At 55.1% G+C, this 24,674-nt stretch overlaps 2 protein-coding genes and 1 pseudogene across 5 annotated transcripts in view; 1 reads left to right on the forward strand and 2 right to left on the reverse strand.

Annotated features, from left to right (window-relative positions):
- The window catches only part of MARK4 (microtubule affinity regulating kinase 4), a 37,320-nt gene extending 24,306 nt beyond the window's left edge, over positions 1–13,014 (forward strand). Inside the window, exons 9-18 of one of the 4 annotated variants that reach the window (XM_066638309.1) lie at positions 329–448; positions 1,684–1,783; positions 2,257–2,366; positions 2,577–2,739; positions 4,308–4,522; positions 5,427–5,530; positions 8,310–8,579; positions 10,316–10,395; positions 11,351–11,395; positions 11,786–11,933. In XM_066638309.1, the coding sequence (XP_066494406.1) occupies positions 329–448; positions 1,684–1,783; positions 2,257–2,366; positions 2,577–2,739; positions 4,308–4,522; positions 5,427–5,530; positions 8,310–8,579; positions 10,316–10,395; positions 11,351–11,395; positions 11,786–11,850 (1,272 nt within the window). In that variant the 3' untranslated portion in view covers positions 11,851–11,933. Of the gene's footprint in view, positions 1–328; positions 449–1,683; positions 1,784–2,256; positions 2,367–2,576; positions 2,740–4,307; positions 4,523–5,426; positions 5,531–8,309; positions 8,580–10,315; positions 10,396–11,350; positions 11,396–11,785 lie in introns of all 4 variants that reach the window. The other 3 variants (XM_066638310.1, XM_066638306.1, XM_066638307.1) reach the window with 3 other exon arrangements.
- On the reverse strand, positions 9,361–9,480 carry LOC136661829 (5S ribosomal RNA; annotated as a pseudogene).
- A 2,275-nt stretch (positions 13,015–15,289) lies between the features above and the next one.
- CKM (creatine kinase, M-type) lies at positions 15,290–22,796 on the reverse strand. The gene is made up of 8 exons (XM_066638235.1): positions 22,726–22,796; positions 20,949–21,164; positions 19,040–19,194; positions 18,665–18,797; positions 17,350–17,521; positions 16,587–16,710; positions 16,237–16,426; positions 15,290–15,692 (listed from the first exon to the last, which is right to left on the reverse strand). Exons 2-8 carry the CDS (start codon positions 21,139–21,141, stop codon positions 15,514–15,516), a joined length of 1,146 nt encoding a protein of 381 aa, XP_066494332.1. The 5' UTR covers positions 21,142–21,164; positions 22,726–22,796; the 3' UTR covers positions 15,290–15,513.
- Between the last annotated feature and the right edge of the window lie 1,878 nt (positions 22,797–24,674).

A 24,674-nucleotide genomic window follows, 5' to 3' on the forward strand; every position in this document is an offset into this window, starting at 1 on the left:
ATTTGGGAGCAAGTTCCATTGATTTCAGTGAGATTTAGGGTACAATCCTATCCAGCTTTTCAGTGCCAGTGCAGCTGTGCCAAAGGGCATGTACTGCCTCTTACGGTAAGGGGACAGTCGCAGATGCCTCCTCCAGATCAGGGAATGTTTGTTCCCTTACCTTGGGGCTGCACTGGGGCTGCATCGGTGCTGGAAAGTTGGATTGGATTGGGCCCTTACTCCCCAGCAAGCGTGCCTGGGCTGCAGGAGCAGGGGAGCTGCCTTGAGCAGAATGCCTTGGTTGGGGAGATCTGGTTTTCATGTGTGGTGCACCCCCTCCCCACTCCAGGAGCTGCGAGAGCGTGTCTTGCGTGGCAAGTACCGGGTCCCCTTCTACATGTCCACAGACTGCGAGAACATCCTGAGGCGCTTCCTGGTGCTGAACCCCGCCAAGCGCTGCACGCTTGAGGTGAGCACACCTGTGTGTGGAGCCAGCCACAGGCACAGGCTCAGGCTTTTGCCCCCTCCAGTTGGGCACTGTCCACTCTGGCTGTCAGCAGCTCCTGGGCACAGTGTCTTTTCCAGCACATGCCATCCAGTCCCTGCTGCCAGGGCTTGAGTGTGGGAGCCTGTGGGGGCAGAGCAGGATCAGCTGGCAAGTTACAGCCCCTCTCCGAAAGCGCAGACGTTCCAGGGAGAAATAGAGGAAAGGCTGGGAAGGGGCTTTGGGCACGTGGTTGGCTTCTGTCGCCAAGGAGTGGGGCCAGGGCCTGGCTGTGGGGAGGAATGGGACAGTCCTGAGGGTCAGCAGGGCTCCCTCTGCTTCCTCTCCCACTTGTGGCATCCCCGGTGTCTTCTTCCTGATCCTGGGGGTGTGAGAGCGCAGCTGCTGCCTGCCTCCTCCTCCTCCAAGGAGCAACGCTGCCTGCCCTCGGCTTGCCGGGCGCGTCACCAGCCCGTCTCTCCCCTCGCAGGAAGTGCCAGGCCCCTAATTAGCTAATGTCTCTGTGGGATCTGGCCCTGCCCACTGCCGCTGCCTCCCTGCCCCCCTCGCCCCCACCCCCACAGAGAACTGTAATTAGCCTAATCGACTCAGGGATAATTATACTGCATGTGCCAGTGTGCAGGCCCAGCGCCCCCCTGTGTGCGTCTCTCCCTCCTGGTGCTGCTCAACTGGCTTCTCGGGGCCCCGAGTGGGTCAGTCCCTCTCCAGCCTAAACTCAAAGCCGCCTTGGAAAATCAGGGCTGAGGTCTAGAACCAAAGTAGGGCTGGGCCAAGACAGGTCCTCCTAGGCTGAGGTCCTGCCTCCCTCAGTGGCTGGCCGTAGTTGTCTCCGAGGTGGAGTCCACAAAGCTCTCCCCTGCTGTGGCTGCTCCCCATGGAGGCTTCATCATACAGCTAACAGCCAGTGGCAGCCCTTCCTCCTCAGCAACTTGTCCCCGTGTCAAGGAAGGATCTGCTCCTCCTCCACTAGCAGCAGGTTCCCTTGCTGATGCATATGTGCAGAAACCCTTCCTTGGAGCAGCAGCGAAGGTGTCCTTGGGTGGCCCCAGGTTCTAACATCACATGGGGTGTTCAGCAGCACCTTGCCTTCACCACAGTTAGAGGCCTGGACCCTGAGTGAGAAGGGGGTGGGGATTCCCCCCATACCATTTGGTTAACACTTTCTTCTCCCCCCTCCCTGCCCTTCTGCCTCTTCACAGCAAATCATGAAGGACAAATGGATCAATATTGGGTACGAGGGGGATGAGCTGAAGCCGTACAAGGAGCCTGAAGAGGATTTCACGGATGCCAAGCGCATAGGTGGGTGCATGTGTGGACTTTTTTCGCGTGTCTTTTCCCCCTGTTCTTATTCTCACAGCAACCCTGCTGAGTAGGCCAGTCTGAGAGAAAGAGATTTGGCCCAAGTCGCCACTTCAGCTTTGTGGCTGAGGCAAGATTTGAACCTGATGCGTCCCGGTCTAGTTGCAGCACCCTGACTGCGGCACCCGCTGGTTCTCAGGCTCTGAAGCCGGGGCCTTGGTGAGGCCTACCCAGACCTGCAGCCTTTCCCGGGTCTTGGGTGCAGGGACTTCTTGCGTGCAGAGCAGGTGCTCCACCATCAGCCAGAGCGATGTCCCCAGTTGCAAAGAACGCCTGGGAGATGCGGAGGAGATGCTGTGTGAGGCAGTGTTTGGTCTGCAGAGCATCTGCGCCTGCTTGGATTGCGTCATGTTGGGGCCCTTCCATGGCGCCTGGACACAGAGCATCTTTCCTATTTCCCCCCCTCTCCACAGACATGATGGTAGGCATGGGCTACACCCGCGAAGAGATCAAGGAAGCCCTGACCAGCCAGAAGTACAATGAGGTCACGGCCACCTACCTCCTGCTGGGCAGGAAGAATGAGGTGAGACTTTCAGTGGGCACCGGGTGCCTGGCCTCTTTCTCTCCGGAGGTGTTGGCAGAAGAGCTTGCATCTCAGGGACCCGGATGTGAGTCTTCTGGAGGCTGCCTCAAAGAAGGGGCAGATATTGGAGGTTCCAGATTCCTCTCAAGCCTCTCCCGCCCGCCCACCCCCAAGCCCCTTCCCAGAGATAACAATCCACTTGTCTCCCAGCAGGTGGAAGGGGGCGAGTCGCGCACTGGCAGCAGCCTCTCGCTGGCCCGGGTGCGGGCGCCCAGCGAGGCCTCCAACGGCACCAGCAAGTCGTCCTCGTCACACTCCAAGAGCCAGCGGAGCTCCTCCACTTACCACCGGCAGCGGCGGCATAGCGACTTCTGTGAGTGGCACCACGAGCGTTTGGCCCCGGCACGGAGTTGGTTTCCTTCTCCCTGCACCCAGAGAAGGGGCCGTGGCCTGAGAAAGAGAGCTCCGTCCTTTGGCTGATGACTTAGTCCGGGCATGAAGTCTGCAAGCATAAAACAATCACTTTGATAGGGATACAGGGAGAGGGATGTGCAGCCAGTAGTGAGTGACTCAAAGGGGACACTCGCCCAGGAGCAGCTGCTGACGGATCCCATGGGTGTTGGGGGACTCCTCATTTCAGCACAGCAGCCAAGGGGCAGAAGGGCCTTGCTCGCCCACCTGTGAGGCTGTCTGAGAATCCTACGGCAGGCCAGTTTTCTAGCTGAGGCTGTGGGGGAGCAGACCAGCTAGAGCAGTGTTTCTCAAACTGTGGGTTGTGACCCACTAGGTGGGTTGCAAGCCAATTTCAGGTGGTCCCCATTCATTTCAATGTGTATTGTAGTTTTAATGTATTAGACCAGGGGTGTCCAAAGTTTTTGGCAGGAGGGCCACATCATCACTCTGACACTGTGTCAGGGGCCAGGGAAAAAAAGAATTAATTTACATTTAAAATTTGAATAAATTCACATAAATTAATATACTAGAGGTGGAACTTATAAGAATGAAAAAAAGCAAGGCTGGCCTTTCCTTTGCTGCTGCTACTGCATCACAGATGTGAAACAGCAAGCAATGGAGGGAGCCCTCATCCCACAGATAATACCAGAGGTCAAACAGTTGCCCTCATGCTGAGAGCAGTTGTGTTGGGCCAGTGTGGGCTCAAGCAAGTTTCCGGAGGGTCAGGGGCTCATTGGAGACTGGGGTCTCCCTGAGGGCCGCATTGGGAGTCCTCAAGGGCCGCAAGTGGCCCCAGGGCCGGGGTTTGGGCACCCCTGTATTAGACGATGCTCCCATATTATGTGACTGCATTTAGGGAAATGTGACAGATCTCTTTTAAGTCATTTCTGCCCAACATTGCATATACACAACAGGGATCAAATGTGTACACCTGTGGGCTGGCAGAAATGAGTTAACATGCTACACGTATGTGCTTTTAACGATGATAGTCAATGGGGCTTACTCCTGAGTAAGTTTGGATAGGATTGCAGCCTTTGAGATGTTTGGGGATTTTTTTAAACTGATCAACTGCTTGGGAGGGTTAAGAGGGTCGTTCTTTTTTTTCTTTTCTTTTTTTTAGTTTAAACTTACTGTAAACTTTTAGTTCACTTAAATGATTGGTTTGTTTTTTGTCATGCAGGGGTGTTAAAATTTTTCCTGTTTGATGTCACTTCTGGCCATGACATCACTTCCAGGTTAATGACATCACTTGCAGTATGTCCCAACAGATTGTCAATCTAAAAAGTGGGTCCCAGTGGTAAAAAGTTTGGGAACCACTGTGCAAGAGGATATACAGCCTCTGCCTGGCCCTGCGCACCGCTCCCATTGCAAGCAAGCATGGCCCGCCTTCTGGCCCTTCGATTCACAGTGCCGCCCTTGTCTGTCTCCCCTGGTGGGTGTGGAAATGGAGCTGGATCTGGACCTGCTCACTCCTTTCCTTGTGTCCAGGTGGCCCTTCCCCGGTGCCCATGCACCCCAAGCGGAGCCCCACCAGCACTGGGGACGGGGAGCTGAAAGAGGAACGGATGCCCTCGCGCAAGGCCAGCTGCAGCGTGGTGAGCAGTGGGCGTGGCATCCCGCCTTCCAGCCCCATGGTGAGCAGCGCCAACAACCCCAACAAGTCGGAGATCCCCGACCGGCGCAAGGACAGTGCTGTGAACACGGTGAGTCCAGGCCTGGCTCTAGGTTTTCTTGGGCCTCCAGTGAAAACCCACCTCCGGCCCTCTCCAGAGCTTCGTTCCCCTTGCCTTGTTTAGCCCATGCACTCATTGGCATGGACCCCTGTGACCTTCACAGTTTGATCGGGGTTTGGGGGGGGGAGGAATGCACTACTGTTCAGGTGTGACTGACAGACTATCCTCCAGGAGCCCCTCTGCTTTGGATGGGAGGGATGTGGTGCAGCCCCACACTTTGTTGTCTGGAAGGCACTGGCCTCACGAGTGAGCGGAGTTGCTCCCTGCTCCAGCGTGTGACTTTGGCCACAGCACTTTCTTGCTTTACTTTTGTATGGCATTGATGAGGCAGCTTAAAAAAAAAAATCTCAAAACAGACTGTAGAGCAAGAGTAAGGAGACGCTGCCTCTCTGTCCCGAAAGGGGTTCGTGGTGTGCTGAGAGGCACTGGGGAGCCAGCACCACTGGGAGGAATGCTGTCTTGGGGGCTCTCCCTCTTTTGCAACATGTCTCTTGGCCCGGTGAGCGCCTGGGCTGGCCTAGGGTGCCAGGTCAAAGTTTGCCCCCGCTTGGCACCAGCCAAGCCTTGGCCAATTTGTGTGTCTTGTGCCTCTTTGGCAGAAACCCAGAGCAAACATGATGGCATGACGACACCAGCATGGGCTACCAGCGTGGGGCCCATAAGGGCTCTTCTTATGGGCCTTCCTGCCTGTGTGTGGCAGTCCAAGTTCAGGGATTTGAGTGGACTTTGATCGCTTGCATCAGAGATTCTGAAAATGGGCTACCCACCCAAAGGTCCATGCAGTGGCATTCATGTGGTGCCTGGGCACTACTGCTCCTTGTGGAACCATCACCCTCCTCAAAACATCAGCCTCTCTCCATCCTTCTGATTTCAGAATAACATTCCTTCGAGTATGATGACCCGGAGGAATACGTATGTGTGTACGGAGCGGCCTGGTGGGGACCGCCACTCGTTGCTCCAGAATGGAAAGGAGAACAGGTGAGATTCTGGCAAAGAGCGGGCAGAGATTTTGTTTTTACAGTGAGATGTGCTGAGCTACACACGGCACTCCACACACGTTCAGAAGTTCCTTTTCTCATGTGTTACGTATCATCGCTTCACAGTGGCCCAAGGCTGAACCAGGACTTGGGTGGTGTCAGCTGCATGCAGTTCCGGTCACCACATCTCAGAAGGGATATAGTGGAACTGGAGACAGTGCAAAGAAGGGCAACCAAAATGGGTTACTAAGCTGGAGCCTCTCCCTAACGAGGGACAGCTACAGCATTTGGGGCCAGTAGAAAAAAGGCCTTAGAAGGAGGGACACAATTGAGACGTACAGAATTATGCAGGGGATGGATAGAGTGGATAGAGGGTTGTTCTTTTCCATCTCACACAACACCAGAACTAGGGAATATCTACAATTGTGTGCTGGGAGAGTTAGGACAGACGAAAGAAAATATTTCTTTACCCAACACAGAATTAATCTGCAGAACTCCTTGCCACAGGATATGGTGAGGGCTTCTGGTCTAGATTCCTTTAAAAGGGGATTGGACAGATTTACGGAGGAAAAGTCTATCGTGGGTTACAAACCATGATGGATATGTGCCACCTCGTGCTTTTAGAAGTAGGCCTCCTCAGAATAATAATAATAATAATAATAATAACTTTATTTTTACCCTGCCTTTCTCCCTGAAGGGACTCAAGGCGGCTTACAACAGATTAAAAAACATAACTTAAAACAAATAAAAACATATTAACACATGTCATAAAAACAGCAATCAGATAAAAAATAGGTAAAAAGAGCATAGAGCAGCAGCAAATCATAAAAGAATCAGGCCTGTAAAAAATATTAAAATGTTAAAAAAGATGTTAAAAAGGCCAAGAACTCAGAAGGCTTGTTTAAACAGAAGGGTCTTCAGGCCTTGCCGAAAATTCTCAAGAGAGGGAGCCATTCTTAAGTCAAGGGGAAGGGAATTCCATAGTGTTGGTGCCACTACTGAGAAGACCCTATTTCTTGCCGCCGCCCCACGTACCTCCCTAGGCGGCGGCACTTGTAAAAAGGCCTTCTCTGATGACCTGAGAGGACGAGCCGGATTGTACGGAAGTAGGCGATCTCTAAGATACCCTGGCCCAGAGCAGCATAGGGCTTTAAAGGTCAAAACCAGCACCTTGAATTGGGCCCGGAAACGAATGGGCAGCCAATGCAGCCGCTGGAGAAGCGGACTGACAGGGTCGAACCACCTACCTCCAGTAACTACACGGGCCGCCGCATTCTGCACTACAAGCCATGATATGTATGTGTAACCTCCTGATTTTAGAAATGGGCTCTGTCAGAATGCCAGATGCAAGAGTGTATCACCAGGATGCAGGTATCCTGTGTGCTCCCTGAGGTATCTGGTAGCCACTGTGAGATACAGGAAACTGGGCTAGATGGGTCTTTAGTCTGATCCAGCAGGCTCTTCTCATGGTTCGTTTCAACTTCTTATATTGGGTAGGCGTTGGGCTGAGGTTGCGGGGTTGGGGGGCATGCTGCACCCAGGAGAGGGCACCCATGCTCTGCTTCTGAAATGGACATGGTAGGGACCTGGGGAGGAGATGGATCTTGTTGCAGCAGCCACACCCCGACCTGGCTCATGATTCTTCTCAGCCGGCCCCTTTTGGGAGGCAGAGTCTGAGCATGAGGAATCCCTGCCTGATCCAGCAGGGCCATTTGCAAGAGTGGAGGTGCCTGCCTGGCAGCACTGCCATGGGGGGCTGACTCTTGTCCCCATCATCTTCCTCATTCCTGCTCCCCACAAGGCTGCCTTCGCACCACCCCGACAGTTCCTTATGCCCATGCTGGAGAGAAGGTGGCCATGTGGAGTGGGGGTCTGCCTAATGTGAGAATGGAAACAGTGGGGAGGGAGAGACTGGCCTTGGCATGGCCTTTTCTAGCTCTTTCCCAAGTGCTGCCTGCTGCCCCCCACGGCCATCCCTTCCCATGGACCTCGGCTCACTGCTGGCTTCACGCCCAGTTTCCACTGGTCTTGTTCTGGCTCGATGTCTCCTCTGCCCCAGGGAGACGCCAGGCCCTGGTCATCCATGTGACCAGCTCTGGGAAAATCCAGGACAGTCTCCAGGGACTGGGACGGGCACCCCTCCTTTGCCTCCCAGAGGACAAATCCTGTCAACCTCAGCCCAGAAAGTGGACGGAAGTCTGATGAGCCCTAGGGATTGAAAGAAACCGGGGAGGCAAAGGAGAAAATGTTTCTGTCTGGAACGGGGAGGGGGGGGAAGATTAGCCTGAGTTCAGCCTGTTCCATTTCTAGAAAGAGTGGCTTTGAGATTTAGTCAGCCCAAGACTCAGACCCTTAACCTTGGAGGTTCATGCTCTTGATACCAGAGACCGGCTCATGGATAGGTGGGGAAATGCTGTACATTTCCAGAGCCCTTTCCTTAGTGCTTCAGTGTTCCTGCACCGATGTTGACAACTGTGAGATGTGGTGATGGCTGCTTGCTTGAACAGGTTCGAAAGGGGAAGGGGTGGAGGAGGAGGAGCAGTCCAGCCATGGCTGGTGCTAATGTTGGCAAACTGTGCAGGGTCTGGATGTCCCTGAGTACCAGTTGCCGGTGGGCCGTGGTGTGAGGAGGGCTCTCGCCTCTGCTGTGTGTGAGTCTCATGGAGGTGCCTGGTCAGCTGCTGAGGAAGGAGGCTGCGTCTGAACCAGCAGGGCCTGCGTCCTCAGGCCCTCAGTGCATTCCTACTCTTGCTGACTGTTTCTCTGTCCCGCCTTTGCAGCTCCATCACCAGCCGGGTGCCCCCCGCCTCCCCCTCCAGCCACAGCATCGCCACCTCGTCCACCTCCTCCGACCGCACCCGCCTCTCCCGGGGCACCAACATCCGCAGCACCTTCCACGGGGGCCAAGTGCGGGACCGGCGCGGGACCGGCGTGCAGAACGGGCCGCCCACCTCCCCCACGCTCTCCCACGAAGCCACCCCTTTGCCTCAAAGCCGCAGCCGGGCCACCTCCAACCTCTTTAGCAAGCTCACGTCAAAACTCACGCGGAGGTGAGTAGCCTGCCAGCGCGGGGAGGGAGGAGGAGGCATGGAGAGGCACTCGGGGGTCCTGGCCATGTGTCTGGGCCCTGGGCCCCTTAACCCCACGTGGGTTTAACTGAAGCCGTGACAGGATTTCTGCACAGACTCTGCTGCCACAATGAAGTTCCCATGTGCCACTTTTGGGGACGTGTCTATGATTCCAGAGTTCTTGTGATCTTTGGGATTCCAATTAGAGCTGGAGTGACGGCTTCCCAGCTGCCTGACTCTGGGCTTGCTCCTGACTGCCTCTGCTCTGTCTCTTTACCGCAGCAGCTGCCCACCCCACCCAGGGATCTTTTCTTACGAGAGAGAAGGCAGGGGCGAAACACCTTTCCAGAAAGAACCATCAGCAGGGCCTGATTCCTTCGTTCTCCATCTGTGATGTCAGCTTACTTAAAAACATTCCCCCACTGAGACGAGTAGCCCAAGATCCACACTTGACTGACACATTTTATTGACACATGCTCTTCCAGTAGCTGGCAAACCTCTTGGCTGCCTTCTGTCTGACCACGTGGGCCATTTGCCCAAGCAATTTTTGGTATTGCTAAAAATACCATTCCCAGTATATTAGTATACTATAAGAATACAATAAGTATTCCCAGGCGGTCTCCCATCCAAGTACTAACCAGGCCTGACCCTGCTTAGCTTCCGAGATCATGGTATAAGCCTACAGCACCCGGTATTCCCAGGCAGTCTCCCATCCAAGTACTAACCAGGCCTGACCCTGCTTAGCTTCTGAGATCATGGTATAAGCCTACAGCACCCGGTATTCCCAGGCAGTCTCCCATCCAAGTACTAACCAGGCCTGACCCTGCTTAGCTTCCGAGATCAGACGAGATCAGGCATGTGCAGGGTAACAGTTGCTGTTGGAGGTGCTCTAGAGTGCCCTAGGGTTGGGTTTCTGCAATTAGCTGGAAGCAGAATTAAAATGGGGACCCCACGTGATCCTGGATCATCCAGTAATGCCCCTCTGTGGGGTTACATCCTCCTCCTAAGATTTACTCAGGTACGTTCAGTTCAGCAAGGATTCCAAGCAATGTTAATTAAAAGCTTCCTCCTTGCAAGTCCAGCTTGTCTCTATTGCTTCCTGAGGAGCGCAGGTGGGGAATGAACTGCCCCCTTGCACAGCCTCTCTTTACAGCTTCATTGTCCATTTCTGTTTCTGAGGGGTGGAAATGGGTAGGCTTTAATTCCTGAGAAAGGGAAAAAATAATAAGACATAAATAAAGTAAAGCTTCTCTGGCCAACTCCTCAGGAAACCTGCACAGGAAGTTTTCCATGGAAGGCAGTCTCTCCTTCTCAATAGCCACACTGGACAGGCTGGCACTGCGTTTTGGATCTAACCACAGAAATGTCTGGAAAAGTCAGGAAGGCACTGCAGCTAGGTTGATGATGTCATTGCAGTGATTGAGTGAATTGGGGTGGCCCGTTCTGGAAGCAACCGAGATGTGCTTAGGAAGGAACTGCCCGGCCACTAGTCGTGTCGTTCCTCCTTCCAGGGGCTCCTGCAGTGGTGCAGGGAAGCAGGCGTGACCCACGCAAGGCCCTTATCTCTCCTCCCTGCCATGAGCCCCGCTTTGCAGCCTGCAGGCCACGGGCAGCTTCTCCCCCTGCCTGCCGCAAGGAAGGGCTGGCTCCCTCGACTAACCTCTCTTGCCCCCCCGCTCCTTCGCGCCTGTTTTACTCTGGCTTTTCTCTGTTTTCAGGGTCACTCTTGACCCATCTAAGCGGCAGAATTCTAACAGGTGCGTCTCGGGCGCTTCAATGCCTCAAGGATCTAAAATCAGTAAGTTTGGGCTGCTTCTGTTCCTTGGTTTTGCTGCGGGGGAGAGGCCTGCCCTGCTCTTGGGCCGCCTCCCTACCTCTTGCTTTGCTCCCCTTTCTCTCTTTTGCGCTCTGTCTAATTTGTAAAAGGCTGGCTTCCCTTTCTGCTCGGTGAGGGATGTAGAGATTCCTTGGCTGTGTGCTTCAGACCATCCTTAACTGCTGACCAGGGAGAGGGGTCAGCTCCAGAAGCCCTTCCCCCAATCCCAGATACATAGGAGCAGTTAGTGGAGCCCCTCTGAACATAGGAGAACTCTTGCCATTGTTTGCCTGCCATTTGAAAGCTCGTTGTGACACCTGTCAGAAGCCCTCTGCAGGGCTGGATAAGCGCCGGCCAGGCCAGGCCCTTGTTCAAGTGCATGAATGCTTCCTCCACTGTTGAATGTAGGTGGAGGAAGGAGGAGAGGAAATTGGCAAATTGTGACCACAGCATTGATCCCCGAAGCCCAGCGTTGAAGCCTGTGGTCTCTGGATTATACCACTTCTGATTGGGGGGGCATCATGTGACATACTACTCCTCTGTACAAACTCCCATCCTCAATTTCCTGCACATAGAAAACTAACATGTCAGGAAATAACACTGATCCCCTGGAATGCTAGCTTTCTGGGTGCAGAGACAGTTCAGCATTCAGCCCCCCCAGGTGCCTGCAGATTCAATGGTATGAGGCAGTCCAGTCCTCGCACGAGTTGGCCACAGTAGCAAGAGCGAGACCCCATTTGCTCTGTCAGTGTGGGCAGGGAAGCGGAGGATCCATGACTACTAAAGCTGTGCCGGGGGGGGGGGCGTCTAGTTGGTCCATTGCTCCTGCAGCCATGGTAGCAGAAAGAGCCAAGCCCACTGGCCCCTCCCCTACTTACACCCTCCCCCTTCTGACTGACTCTGCCTTGACACCTCATCTTGTTTTTCTTTTCTTCAGGGTCGCAGACGAATCTGAGAGAATCAGGGGACCTGCGCTCACAAGGTGCGTTTGCCCCCCCCCCACTGGCTGGCTCAGAAAGGGTGGTCCACTCTTGCCTCGGCCGTGACGGCCCTCCAGCAGCACAGGGCACTCCCAGGAGTGTGTGTGTGTCTGCTCGGCTTGAGGTGCCTTTGTGTGGACCACTGAAATTCCATGGAAGCACCAGAGCCACAGAAAGCATTGCCCCCTCCTGAGCTGCACATACCTCCATGTTGCCTGTGTGGGGGCAGTATAGTGGGGAGAGAAGGGGGTGCCCAGATGTGGCCAGTGGTGTGTGCGTTGGCTGTGCAGGGGTACATGTGTAGGTGCTTTGAAGGGCATGTTTGGAAGTGTCTGCTTCGGGATAGGGGCTCTTCCTTCCTGAAGCGGGTCCCGTCCTCTGCTGCTCCACAGTTGCAATCTACCTTGGCATCAAAAGGAAGCAGAACCCCGGCTGCTCCGATTTACCTGGAATGTGAAGCTCACCAGCACCCGCTCCGCCGAGGCCATCCTGGCCGCCCTCCGCCAGGCTACAGACTCTGCCGCCTGCTGCTGCCGCCAGACGGAGCCCTTTGTCCTGTCCTGCACCCACGAGAAGAGTCCCAGCGAGCAGTTCTGCTGCTTCGAGGTGGAAGTCTGCAGGCTGCAGCGGCTGGGGGGGCTCCACGGGGTGCTCTTCCGGCGCCAGGCGGGGACCTCGCTGGCCTTCCGCAGTTTGGTGGCCAAAATCTCTGACCTGCTGCAACTCTAGGGGCTGGGGAGCGGCCCGGCCGCTCGGTGTCACCTGACCCCACGTGCTGGTGCCCACAGCGCCTGACCCATTACGCCACCACCCTGGCCCTGCGGGTCCCCGAGCAACTCTGGGTCCTGGCCCTACTGTCCAGCAAAGCCAGGAGCTGCTCTGGAGGAGGCCCTGCCAGCCTCCTGGGTGGGAGAGGGGTTGGGGTGTTGGAGGGGGCGCCCTCAGGCTCTGTCGTGGGGAGAACTGCCTCTTGCTGCCCACCCAGCGGGAGCCCGGTGCCCCCTTCCCTGGTATAATCCAGCCACACTGGCTGGGCTGCAGCAGGAAATGTAGGGAGGGACTCTGGGGCTTCCTTCCTCTTCCTGAGCAGCAGGAATGGGGGGGGGGGGCTGGCTTATATGCACTGTGGCGGTGGGTAGTCTTTGCTGGTGCCTTGATAGCGGACTGGGGGGGAGGGATGGAGAATTCTGCGAAGGAGAGCAGTGATGCATCGGCCCCCCTGTGGCTTATTTGCTTGACCTCTACATCTTCCTGCTCTGGGGGGGAGAAACCTCCAGTTGTTGGATTTCCGGCTGTGGCACCCCTGGCACCCCCCTTCTGGCACAGCAAGGGCAGGAGCCCGAGTGGTCCCCTTTTACCCACTGGCAAGTGTTAGTTCCTTCAGAGCCAGCGGTGCGAACCAGCTCAGCTCGTTAAGGTGGCTCCTGTCCTGTTTCGAATTGAGCCGATTTGATTCTGATTAAATGTCCTGCCCAGCGGTGTGATTCTTATGACTGGCCAGGCTGCCGAGAGGTTCTGACCCCCACCCACCCCCCAAATCGCATCCAAGCTGCGGCAGCCAGCCTGGTCAAGCAAAGGCACCAAACTGTCACTGGAAGGGCAGATCAAAACCAGTAGCCTCAACGGGGCGTCTTCTGGTGCGAGGTCAGGCAAGATAGTGAGAGCAGCGCCAGGCAGGGCAGGCAAGGGGCAGTGTGTCCTCCCCCAGCACCCAGATGGGGTCCCATTCTGTGGGTTTTCACTGGTGCTCAGCCCCTGGCAGCAGGATTGGTACAAGGCTTTCCTGGTCTTGGGTGGTGGCCACTGGCCGTTGTGCCGTTCTAGGGATGTTGCAGCTCCTTGCCCAGCTGGAGGGAGGGGGTCTTCTGCCTCGTCTCTCTCTTCCAGCAGTGGGCAGGCCCCTCACTGCCATCACGCAAGCCGCCACCCCCATTGCTGGACTCCAGAAGCCCCGGTGCTGAGACTGTGCTCCAGAGGAGGCTGGCCCTCCAGGGGTTGGTTCAAGGGCTCCAGTCAATCATCCCGCTAGCCGGACACCCCACTGGACCTGGGCCACATGTTGCTGAGGAAGGCTCTGCTCTGGAAGGGCAGAGGGCGGGAGGGCGCACTTGCCACATGCTGCATCTCATGCAATGGGTGGACGGACGGGCAGCCGTTGTGCCCCCTACATGGCAGTCAGGCGCCACACCGTGCCCCAAACTGGGTGCTGGAAACTGGGGGGCAGCGGCTGGGAGGGGCCTGGTGGCCGGCTGAGAATTGGGGTCTGGTCTCAGATGGTGGAACGGCAGCTGAGTGAGCTGGGGGTGGGGCTTGGGGCAGTCCCATCCCAATCCTGGGGGGGGGGGTTGGTTGGAGCTCACAGGGTACTCGCCCTGGCCATCTAATGATGCTAAGCTGGGCAGCTTTTGTGGGGAAAATTGAGTGGGTTTCCTTCCTCTCTTCCTGCTTCCACCCTCCCCTGCTCCCCACAATTCCCTCCCTTCCTTGCCCCCCAGTCCTGCCTGTTTGGCCTCCCCCCATCTGTACAGACTCCCCTGTAAATAATAGTCCAGTTAGCGCCCCGTATCACTGGGTAGAGATATTAACGAGCCAGCCCTGAGCCTTGGGACGGTTGTAAGTTATTCCAGCCCCAGAGCGACGGTCTGTACCAAACCCTGAATAAATGTAGAGAGCCTCTGGCGGTGCCCCACGTTGTCCTTTCTGCGCCCAAGTGGGGACGGAGCTGCCTTCTGAAAACGAGTGAAAACGGGGGTTGAATGTTGCTGGGCCAATGGGACCCTCTAGTCTTAAGCAGAGGTGTGTGTGTGTTGGGATTACAGGGGTGTGAGAGGCATTCAGAGGTGCTTTGTCGTTGCTTTTTCTTCTGGGGGTTGAGAGTGGGGGTTCTGCTGCAGGGGAGCCTGTGTCTGGACTGGGGAGCACCAGGACGCAGGTTGTGTCTTGTGTGCTCCCTGGGGCGTTTGGTGGGCTGCTGTGAGACACAGGAAGCTGGACTAGATGGGCCTGTGGCCTGATCCAGTGAAGCTTTTCTTATGTTCTTAACTACAATTCCCAGGAAGCCTTGCAGGTCTCTTGTTATCTGGTGTGCTCCCTGGGGCGTTTGGTGGGCCGCTGTGAGATACAGGAAGCTGGACTAGATGAGCCTCTGCCCTGATCCAGTGGGGCTCTTCTTATGAGCCTGTGCCCTTCTCCAATTCTTCACTGGCCTGAGCCTGGCTGGCCAGGGTGACATGGAAGGAGCTGCCCCAACTAGACCATGGGTGTCAAACTGAGAGCGTGGTACTAGTGGGGGGGGGGGCAACAGTGGTTTGCTGAGCTTGGCATTTCCTAAGTGGTCTGGCCCCTTTTTGTCCAGGGTTGTGGCTGGAGCTTTCCCAGCCTGGCTGAGCCTGCAGCCTCTTTCAGGCAAGACTGTCTCTGAGCTGTGCTGCTCCCATTTCAGGCCCTTAGGCTCTCCCCCACCCACTGCCATCCCCCAAGTTGTGTCTTCCACCCCACCCCCACAAGTGGGCCTTTCTTCACTGTGTGTTTCACAGGTTCCAGCCTCCGGGTTGCCACCAGAGTTGGAAATGTTCGTGTGTCCCAACAGGACTTGATGTCCTCTAACCAAGCAAGCCTTGTGGAGACCACCAAAGCTGCGTGTGCTCCTCACCTGGAGGCTCCTGGCCAGTTCACAGGGTTGACAAGACTGGGGTCAGATCTTAAAGTCAGAGGAAGCCCAGGCTTTAAGGCCTCTGTGATATCCCACTTCTAAGCGAAGGCTACCAGCCCCACAAGCAAAGGTCTGGGACAAAAGGCAGCTTCATCCTTACCCCTTGCAGAGTGCCACTTCTAGGGGGTCCAACTACCTTCTCCCCTCCCCAGCAGTGTTCAAGAAAAGACAGACAAGCACCACCTTTTTCTAAGGGAGGCAAGGCTCTGGGGGCCAGCGGTTTTATTAGCTGCGTCCACTATGGCTTCCCGGCTGTCAGAGGGAGGCAGCAGCCCGCCAGGCCCTCACCGCTCCTGGGTAGGAGCAGTGAGGATGCCCGGAGCCACTGCAGCCAGTGGCAGGATTGGGGTCACCCCCCGGAGTCCAAGCCTTGCCCCACATGGTTGGTCGGGGCAACAGGCGCACCCCTCACTTCTGGGCAGGCATCATGTCATCGATGGATTGGCCCTTCTCCAGCCTCTTCTCCATCTCCACCATCAACTTCACACCATCCACCACCAGCTGCACCTGCTCCACCTCAGAGGAGCCCAAACGGTCAGCGTTGGAGATGTCGAAGACTGCACCCACAGCCTCGGTGTCCACACCACCTGCATGGGGGGGGGGAGCTGCTGTCAAGAGAAGGCCCCCATCCACCCAGAACCAGACTGGTCCTTGTCTCCCCCACTGGCTGGCACCATCCACGCAGGGGTCACACTAATGTCACCTCTCCCCCCCCCCCAGAAGTGAAGCTAACATGCTTTGCTGAACCTGTCTGTTTTTAGGGGCCATTCATACTTCAGTGTGTGCGGATCCCTAAGTGCACACGCAGGGCCTGGCCACTGGATCACACCATAGTGGATCCCTTCACTCCGACATCCTGAGACCCACAGTTGCCAGCCAACTAGACCTTCAGGAAGCCCCAAGCAGGTCAGGAAAGCCACAGCCTCCCAACCCCTTCTTCATTTGCTGACTGGTGCAGATGATATTGGGAGGGGGCCCACAGCATAAGGGAGCAATAAACAGAGCCCGCTTTTGCAAAAGCCTTTAGGTTCATTCTCCCCCTTGAAATTATTTTAGGACCAGGGAGAGGAGGAGGAAGCTGGACTGGTCACTCCTCTCTTTGGCAGGTCCCCGCCTGGCCAGGCTTCTCACCTGTGCCACGTTTCTGCAGACGGAGACGTTTGAGGATCTCCTCAAATTTGGGGTGCTTGCTGAGGTGGGCCAGCTTGACATGGACACCCCCGCGCAGGCCAGTGCCCAGGTTGGAAGGGCAGGTCAGAATGTAGCCCAAGTGCTTGTTCCAGCTGAAGGGGTGGCCGGCCGCCTTGAAGATCTCCTCGATCTTTTCCGGGAGAGAAGCGAGAAGCCCTGCATTACTTACCTGCTGGTCTGCCACCAGCCCAGGATGCCCCCCTCCCTTTGAGCCCAAGTGCCTGGCATCTCCATGACCCGTGTGGCCACTGGAATAAGCCAGGGGCTGGCTGCCCCTTGCCAGTGCTCACCTTCTGCAGCCCGACACAGAAGCGCCGGAAGACCTCCTTCATGTTGCCGCCCTTCTGCATGGAGATGACACGGAGATGGTCCTCCTCGTTCACCCACACCAGGAAGGTCTTGTTGTCATTGTGCCTGAGGAGCAGAGAGTGCACTTGCCACAGAGCCTCCTTGGGAACAGAAGGCCTGGCGTGCCCTGCAGGGTCTGCTTTCCCGGTACTCGAGTTAGTTGGGGAGAACTAAAGTGCTTTGAGCTGCACTAGCAAATGACCCTTCAGCTGGAGGCAGAAGCTATAATGGACCCTCTAATTAAAGGGATGGGGTGCCTTGGTGGGCGTTCCTGAAGCTGGTTGTGGGGGGGGGGGCTGCTTAATGGCTGGTCATGCCGTTTGACATGGAGTCAAAGCAAGCAAGCAACCTTCTCTTGTTGCCTCTGGCCATGTTCAGAGCAGGACAATCCCCCTGGCTTTGGTGGCAGTGTTGAGCTCTCCGTGGCTGTGGGCAGGTCTCTCCCCTCCCATACATGTAGCTAAAGCCATTGAAGCTGGCTTGCCATGCTTTGTGGTAGTGAATGCAACTTATCAGTGCAGAGGATATGTGGGGGGAGTCTGTGAGCCAGATTGGGCCCAGGGGTACTTGGTTTCCCCCCCCCCGCCTCCCCCGGAACTTAGAGCCAGAACCCAGCTTCCACAGCCCACCACCCTAAACTCCTTGCTCCACATCAAGCCCCTCCCCCTTGGGTCTTGCCTGCTCTGGCGCAGGGCAGGGACTCACCAGATGCCCCTGGCATCAGGCCAGTCACGGGCCATGCCGGAGGCCAGCAGCAGGGGTGAGACTGGCTTGTCAAACAGGAAGTGGTCATCAATGAGTTGCTGCTGTTCTGCATCGGTCATGCTCTTGAGGGGGTAATACTTGCCCTTGAACTCTCCCGTCAGGCTGTTCAAGGCTGTGGAAGGGGAGGGAAACAAAATGGAGGCCATGAAATTAGGATGTCAGAAGGTCCTGCTTGCCTGCAGCTGACAGCACTTGTGTGCTCCTTTGGAGGTTCTCCTGGCACACAATTGTGGCCCATCGCATCCTGCCACAATTCCCCTCTGCTCTTGTCTCCCTCATCTGTCTGTGACAGATCAGGAGAGAGATCTTGGGGTGCTGGTGGACAGCTCAATGAAAGTGTCGGCCCAATGAGCAGCGGCAGTGAAGAAGGCCTGGGATCATTAATTAACAATAAAATGGCTAAAATTATAATATCATTGTATTATGCCAAATTGATGGTAAGGCCACACCTGGAGTATTGCGTCCAGTTCTGGTTGCCACATCTCAAAAAGGACATAGTGGAAATAGAAAAGGTGCAAAAGAGAGCGACTAAGATGATTACTGGGCTGGGGCACCTTCCTTATGAGGAAAGGCTACAGTGTTTGGGGCTCATCAGCCTAGAAAAGAGGCGCCTGAGAGGGGACATGATTGAGACATACAAAATTATGCAGGGGATGGACAGAGTGGATAGAGACACTCATTTCCCACAACACCAGAACCAAGGGCCATCCACTGAAATTGAGTGTGGGGAGAGTTAGGGGGACAGACAAAAGAAAATATTTCTTTACCCAGCATGTAATCAGTCTGTGGAACTCCTTGCTACACAAAGTGGTGATAGCATCTGGTCTAGATGCCTTTAAAAGGGGACTGGAAAAGTTTCTGGAGGAAAAGTCCATCACAGGTTATAAGCCGTGATGGGTATGTGCAACCTCCTAATTTTAGAAGTAGGCTACCACAGAATGCCAGGTACAACGGAGTGGCAACAGGATGCCAGTCTCACGTGATCTTGTGTGAGGCATCTGGTGGGCCACTCTGAGATGCAGGAAGCTGGACAAGATGGGCTTTTGGCCAGTGGGCTCTTCTTATGTCTGCCTGCCTTAGCTCTTGGCCTGCCCCTTAAAAAGCTTTTAAAGCTCCCAAGGAGCTTTTAAAGAAACAAATTCTTATTCTCAAGTGTGTAGCTTTGCTGCCAACACCAGGGGTTCAAGTGGCAGTTGCCCCCCTCCCCATGCCCACATCCCCTTTGGCCCTGGGAGGGTTGTTCTTGCCCTCTTACCGGTGATGGCGAGTTTCTCCACAGCACGGCGCTCCCCGCGGCTGCAGTGGGGGGGCAGAGTGAATCCTTTGATGGTGCGGCCAGTCCGGACACGGCTGCTGAGCACATAGTTGGGGTCCAGATCATCTCCACCCTTCAGGGAAGGGAAAGGGGGCGTTGTCAGGTTGTGCATCTCACCACCAGCCACTCTGCTTGCGCTGAGCCCAGCATTGCCCACTCTCTCCAGGGTCCCAGGCAGAGGAGAGTCTCTCCCACCCCCTGCGGCCCGATCCTCTCAGCTGCCAGGGGTTGAAGCCAAGACCCTCAGCATGTAAACTGCAACATTCTCTCCCCCCCCCCGCCCCGCACCACGTACTCTTTCCTCTAGGCTCTGACCTTCAGGTTCTCATGGTTGAGATCCGTCTTGTGCATGTCAGTGGGCTTGTAGCCACCATGACGGTCCTGGATGACGGGGTCAAAAAGTGCGCTGAAGACATCATAGCACTCGTCATCACCAGCCACGCAGCCAACGGTCATGATGTAGGGATGACCTGTGTGCATAGGAAGGAGGAGTCATTGGACGGGGGGCCAGCACGGAGAAGGCACTGTAGCAGTGGTCGTGGGGACTGGTTTGTGGTGGTTCCTCACAGCTGTCTGGCAACCGCCCCACTGGTGCTGCTAGTCCCCAAGGCAGAATGAAGCAAGAGTCTGCTGTGAACTGGGAGGAGACCCAGCATGGGCACCATTTAGATTCCGGCTTCCAGGACCAAAACGTCAGTTGTACTTGATCCATCCATAACCACCTCCTATGAATGGTCATTGTGCTACTCCCGCACACCCCCCTCCACCAGCAGAAGCATCTGGTGAAAAATGGAAAGCAGTCACTGAAAAACCTGCATTGGAAAAGGGGGGAGGTGGAAATGCATTTCAGAGAGATCAATCTCCTGGTCTGGTCACTGAACAAAAGTCGAATGAGAGCAAGTGACGGGGGATGTGCTGCGTTGCGATGACTCAGAAACTCAGGTGTGAGGGGGAGGCTCAATGGCACATGAACTTCGGTACAGCGGTCTTAGGGAGGTCACAAGTTTGAACCCATGGCATTGATGCTGGCGCACTGCGGTGCTTGAAATAACTTATGGTGACACCAGGGCCCCTTTTCTAGTTTTCAGATGCATGTTGTGGACAGGGCTGACCTGAGACCTCCCTGCACCGGAGGCAGCCTGTCCAATGCTGGCCCCCTCCCCACCTGGAGATGCGCCAGCCTCTCCTCCTCCCACTTCCTGGATCGGAACAGTGGGTTGGTGGAAGAAGTGTGGAGAGGGGAGAGTTTCCAATGCTTTAGCCTACCCTTCTCCACACTTCCTCTTCCAGGCCAGAGAGCTGGCGCAGAAGCAGTGGAGGTGAGTGCGCAGAGTGTTCTCCGCTAGTCTGCTGCCTAAGGCAGCTGCCTCAGTTGGCTGCATAGATGGGCCAGCCCTGGCCAATTTCACTGAGATCTGTGAATGCAGCAGGGTACAGTCTGAACCTTGAGCAAATGTGCTTGAGGCCCCTGGATCAAAACACAGCTGGTTTTAAGCTCCTCTCTTCAAATCTGAACCCAACTTTCCCCCACCGGGACTATCCATCATCTTGCTCAGGAATGGCCATCAGTGGCCTTGCAGCAACTCTTCTCTCTCCACTCGTTCTCCAAAAAATGTTTGCAAGTTGTAAGAAATGGAGATTCCACATCCTGCTTGGGGATTCTGCATGTGATGTATGTGACAGCTGGTTGATGCACCACTTTCTGTAGCATACATTTGCATTTGTAGAACATTGGTTTTTAAAGTGGCTAATACAGGCCTCGTCAGGGAACGCCTCTCCTGAGATGTTCTGTGTTATCTGCAGTTCTTGCAAACCCCAAATTGCACAATGCCGCCCCCCCAGCTACTGCCTGGAGAACAGTAGGGCTCTCATGGTGACAGAGGTTGGCCACTCTTCACCTCATTAATGCTTGACTTCCCAGAGAAAGAATTCTGTGTGACCTGCAGTCCTGACTCCAGTGTGTGCCACAAGAGGTAGTCCCACTGCTGCCTTGCTGGGGATCCTTGCTGGGTGTCATCAAGGCAGCTGGGCTCTGTCTCTTCCCCCACCCTACATCCCTCCAAACCAGCCACCAGAGGGAGATAAGAAGTCAGACCATAGAAAATTTCAGGGGAGAATATGTGTGCTTGGCGTTCTACTAATACTTGGTCTATACATAGAAAAGGAAAAACTTGGTGGCCTTTTGTGCCGCCTGAGCACTGAGGTTCTGGAAGATGGGACCCACCTGGGTTGTCCACGCCTGTCTGGATGACATCGTCCACGGTGCAGCCGCTGGAGGTCTCCTTCTCACGCAGCTGCTTGTAGATTTCCAAGGTGAGGGCCTTGGCCATGTGGTTGTTGTGCTTGCTGAGGTCGGGGAACTCGTCCTCTGCCTTGTAGTTCAGCTTGTGCTTGTTGTGGGTGTTTCCGAAAGGCATGGTGGCGGCTGATGGGACGAGACCTGCAGGCAGGCACAGGGAGAGGGAAGAAGTGGTTGGCTTGTGGTGAGAGAGAGAGGCTCACATTGGGACCCCTCTGTTCTGGCAGAGCCCAACTGGGGAGGAAATGAATCGATGCCTTTGTGTACAAAAGGCTAGCACAGATTTGCTTGTGAAGATGTACTGTTGGGACTGAGAAAATGGGTAATTAATTTCTAGTAGCCTGCTCCTGTGGGACACAGGAGGAGGAGGAATAAGATACTGCATCGGACGTTCGTATCACAGACTGTTGTCTTAAATGTTTCCATCCCCAGGACAGAAGATCAAGTTGTGAAATGGGAAAATAGGAAGCCAGTCGTTGTTTAGTTGAATAAGCTTCACTTTACAAACTGACCAAAAAGCTATAAAGAGTGGAAAGCTAACATTCTAAGTTTGGAATGGAGATATTTTTGGAGGTGGACTTTCAACAAGTGCCACCGTCTCTGCTTCTCCCCAAGTCAAGTTGGCCTTTGCCTCCTCTGGGACACCAGCTCAGCCTTTGCTCAGGGTAGAAGAAGCTGCCTGGATCGGACCAGGCAGTGGCCCTTTGGCCCCTGTGTCCTAGGACTGGAGGAGGTCTCCAAGCTCTTCGGGAAGTGTTGGGGATTGAAAAGGGACTTTGGGCACAGCAATACTGAACTTAATGATGGGCCCTCTCAGGGGCCAGAGTTCGCTTCATGCCCATCTATTAGAAGACAGCCCACTTGTCCATCTTGCTCAAGCCCCAGCACCGCTCACTGGAAAGGAACGTTGTGCAGTGGTGAGGGCAGTGCCAGTGTCAAAAATGCCAAGGGGTCAAAGATGACAAGGCAGCAAGTGCCAAGGGGGCAAGGGAGTGGGGCTGCACAGAGGCCACCACTCCTATCCAGTTGCCACCAGTGGAAAGCATTGGATAATTTTAGCTGCCAGCCCTTTGGAAACCGAGTTATTTATAGCTGCTGGTTGTGTCCACAAAAGGACCCTGCTTGCGCCTGCTGGTGCAGAGCAGCACTTCAGCTGAGCCCACATTCCTGGGGCTCCTTTCGCAGTCAGGCATCTCTTGGGCCAGGAGAAGAACGGAAATCCAACATGGAGAGAGAGGGGTGTTCTGCAGTGGGGAAAAGGCACTCGGCGGGTTGCAGAGACGACCCCCAACCCCACACCCTTTTCCCCTGCCAGCAACATGCAGGCAGTGATGACTGCCCGAGCAAGGACACTGCTCGGACCCCGAGCAAGGACACTGGCAAGGTCAGGGGGGAAGATCACCTCTTCAGCGCCTTTCTGGGCTGCCCCTAGCCTGGTGCTGCCAAGAGCCTCTCTGCAACCTTCTGGTTGGTCGGCCTTCCGACCACAGATGCCCCTGCCCAGGGATTCCTGCTGACACCCCAAACTTGCAATCCCCCCTTGAGTCTGCTCAAGTGAGAGAGTTCTTTCTGCAAAGTTAATACTGCGTTGGTGAAGGTGGTGTTTAGGGCAGGGAACGACTGCCTCCTTCCTTGTAAGGCACATGCACCTGTCCCCGTCCCTTGGACTCCCGGCCCCCCCATCCCCTAGAAGGCAAGGTACCTGACAGGGAGAATCAAAGCCTGCGCTGCCTCTTCTTGCTCCAGTACAAAGGGTGACCCAAGAGTCTGGCTCAAGGACCTGGGAATATATACCCTGAGCCTCGCTCCCATTGGCCAGCAGCTGACAAGCAGCTGGCCTGCGATTGGGCACTGCTTTCCAGTTTGGCTCAACATTTGGGTAGGTGTCTTCCGATCTGGCCTGGCAGCAGAGTCTTCACCCCGATGGAGTGAAAGGGGCACCAGTGGGGCTCCAATTTTCCTTCTCTCTCTGCGGAGTTGAGACCCTGCCACAAAAAAGAAAGACGTGGCCCAAGAACATGAGCAATGATAGCAAAAAAGGGTTCCTTGGAGTGTGTGCAGGGGATTTCCCCACATCCAGCTAGGGACAGATGAGGGGAGAAGGTCTGCTGAGGTGGGCTGGGCACCTGGGGATCTCTAGATGCAGAAATGCTTGGAAGCTCCCTGCCCCTCCCCCAACAGTCCTCTCCAGACCTCCAGGCAGAACAGGGGGGCATCTCTTGTACCTTGTAAGTCAGATCAGAGTTCTACAGGGGCCAGAGTTCTGACAGGGGCCCTGTAGGGGCCCTGTAAGTCAGTTCTTGGAGAGAGGCTTCTCCAAGGCCACATCTGGCCATCATGGTAGTGCAGGTGGCAAGATGCCGGCTTCTCTCCACTACTCTTGCCCAGAATGGGGACAAACTGGGGGGAATATAGCAGTGCTGTCAGGCAAGAGAGTGGAATAAAAATACTTGCAGAGGAGCTGTGAAGTGACAGTGCTGAGATTCTGGAGCAAGCTAAGGGGTGCCTAAAAATAGGGAGTCGCTGACAACTAATAGGGAGCAAGGAGAACCCACATTCCAGTCTCTGCAGCAGATTCAGAGGATGGTCTTGGCCAAGTTGCTTGTCTCTGAAAGGTGAAGAAAGTTGTGGTGTGTGTTGGGGGGGGGGGGGCAGGAAACAGAACTATAGCATCCAATAAATTTAAAGAATTTTTGCCATATACTAGAGTGTCACAAGATAGGTGCAAAGACCATCTTTAAACTAGTCTAAAGGCTAGCAGGGTGTGTGTATTTGTTAGCAGTGGTGTAGCTAGAGGGGTGCAAAGTGCTAGGTTTTGCAGGGAGCCTTGCCACAGCCTGCAAGCAGCCCCTCCCCCTCAGAGCCAGGCATTTGCCTGTTTTGCTCCCACTGCCAGGAAGGGCTCCATAGGGAAGGGGGAGGGGCCGCTTGCATGTTGCAGGGAGGCTCTCTGCAAAACTTGGCGCTTGGCACCCCCTCTAAAAACACCACCATTGTGTGTTCTTGGGTGATGGAGGTAGAAATATGGGGATTAGGCAGGAATAAGCAAAGGGGCTGTGTAGGCTATTGACCCTCCTTCCTACCAAGTTGTAGGCCCTGCCCCAGACTCTGCTCAGAAACAAAAGACCCCCCCCCGCCCTATCGAACTTTCCCGTGCCAATGCAGCCATGCCAATGAGGTGTTTGCTGCATTCTGTGGTTGGTGGGGGCAGTCACGGAGGCTGCCCAAGGTCAGGTAATGATGGTTCCCTTTCCTCAGGTCTGTGCTGAGGCAGTATCGGCTCTGGAAGGTTGGACAGGATTGGCCCTTAGCTACCTGCTAACTGAGCCAAGAGGTGCCTCTTCAAGTAGTGTGCTTCTTCTGCTTAGCAAGGGGAGAGTAACTGTCCTTCTCCACACACACACACAAACACACACACACACACACAGTGTCTTTTGTGGTGGCTGTTGCTGGTGTTTCTTTGGCATCTTTTAAGATTGGGAGCCCTTTGGGGACAGGGGACCAGTTAGCCATTTGATTTTTGCTCTGTTAATCGCTTTGTGAACTTTTTTGTTGTTGAAAAGGGGGACATAAATATTCTTAACATTGATGATAATAATTTTCCTTGGAGCAGTGGGTTCTGGAAACCCCACTTTTAAAGGAAGTCATAAT

Source organism: Tiliqua scincoides, chromosome 10 (genome assembly GCF_035046505.1).
Source record: "Tiliqua scincoides isolate rTilSci1 chromosome 10, rTilSci1.hap2, whole genome shotgun sequence".
In the NCBI taxonomy this organism is placed as follows: Eukaryota; Metazoa; Chordata; class Lepidosauria; order Squamata; family Scincidae; genus Tiliqua; species Tiliqua scincoides.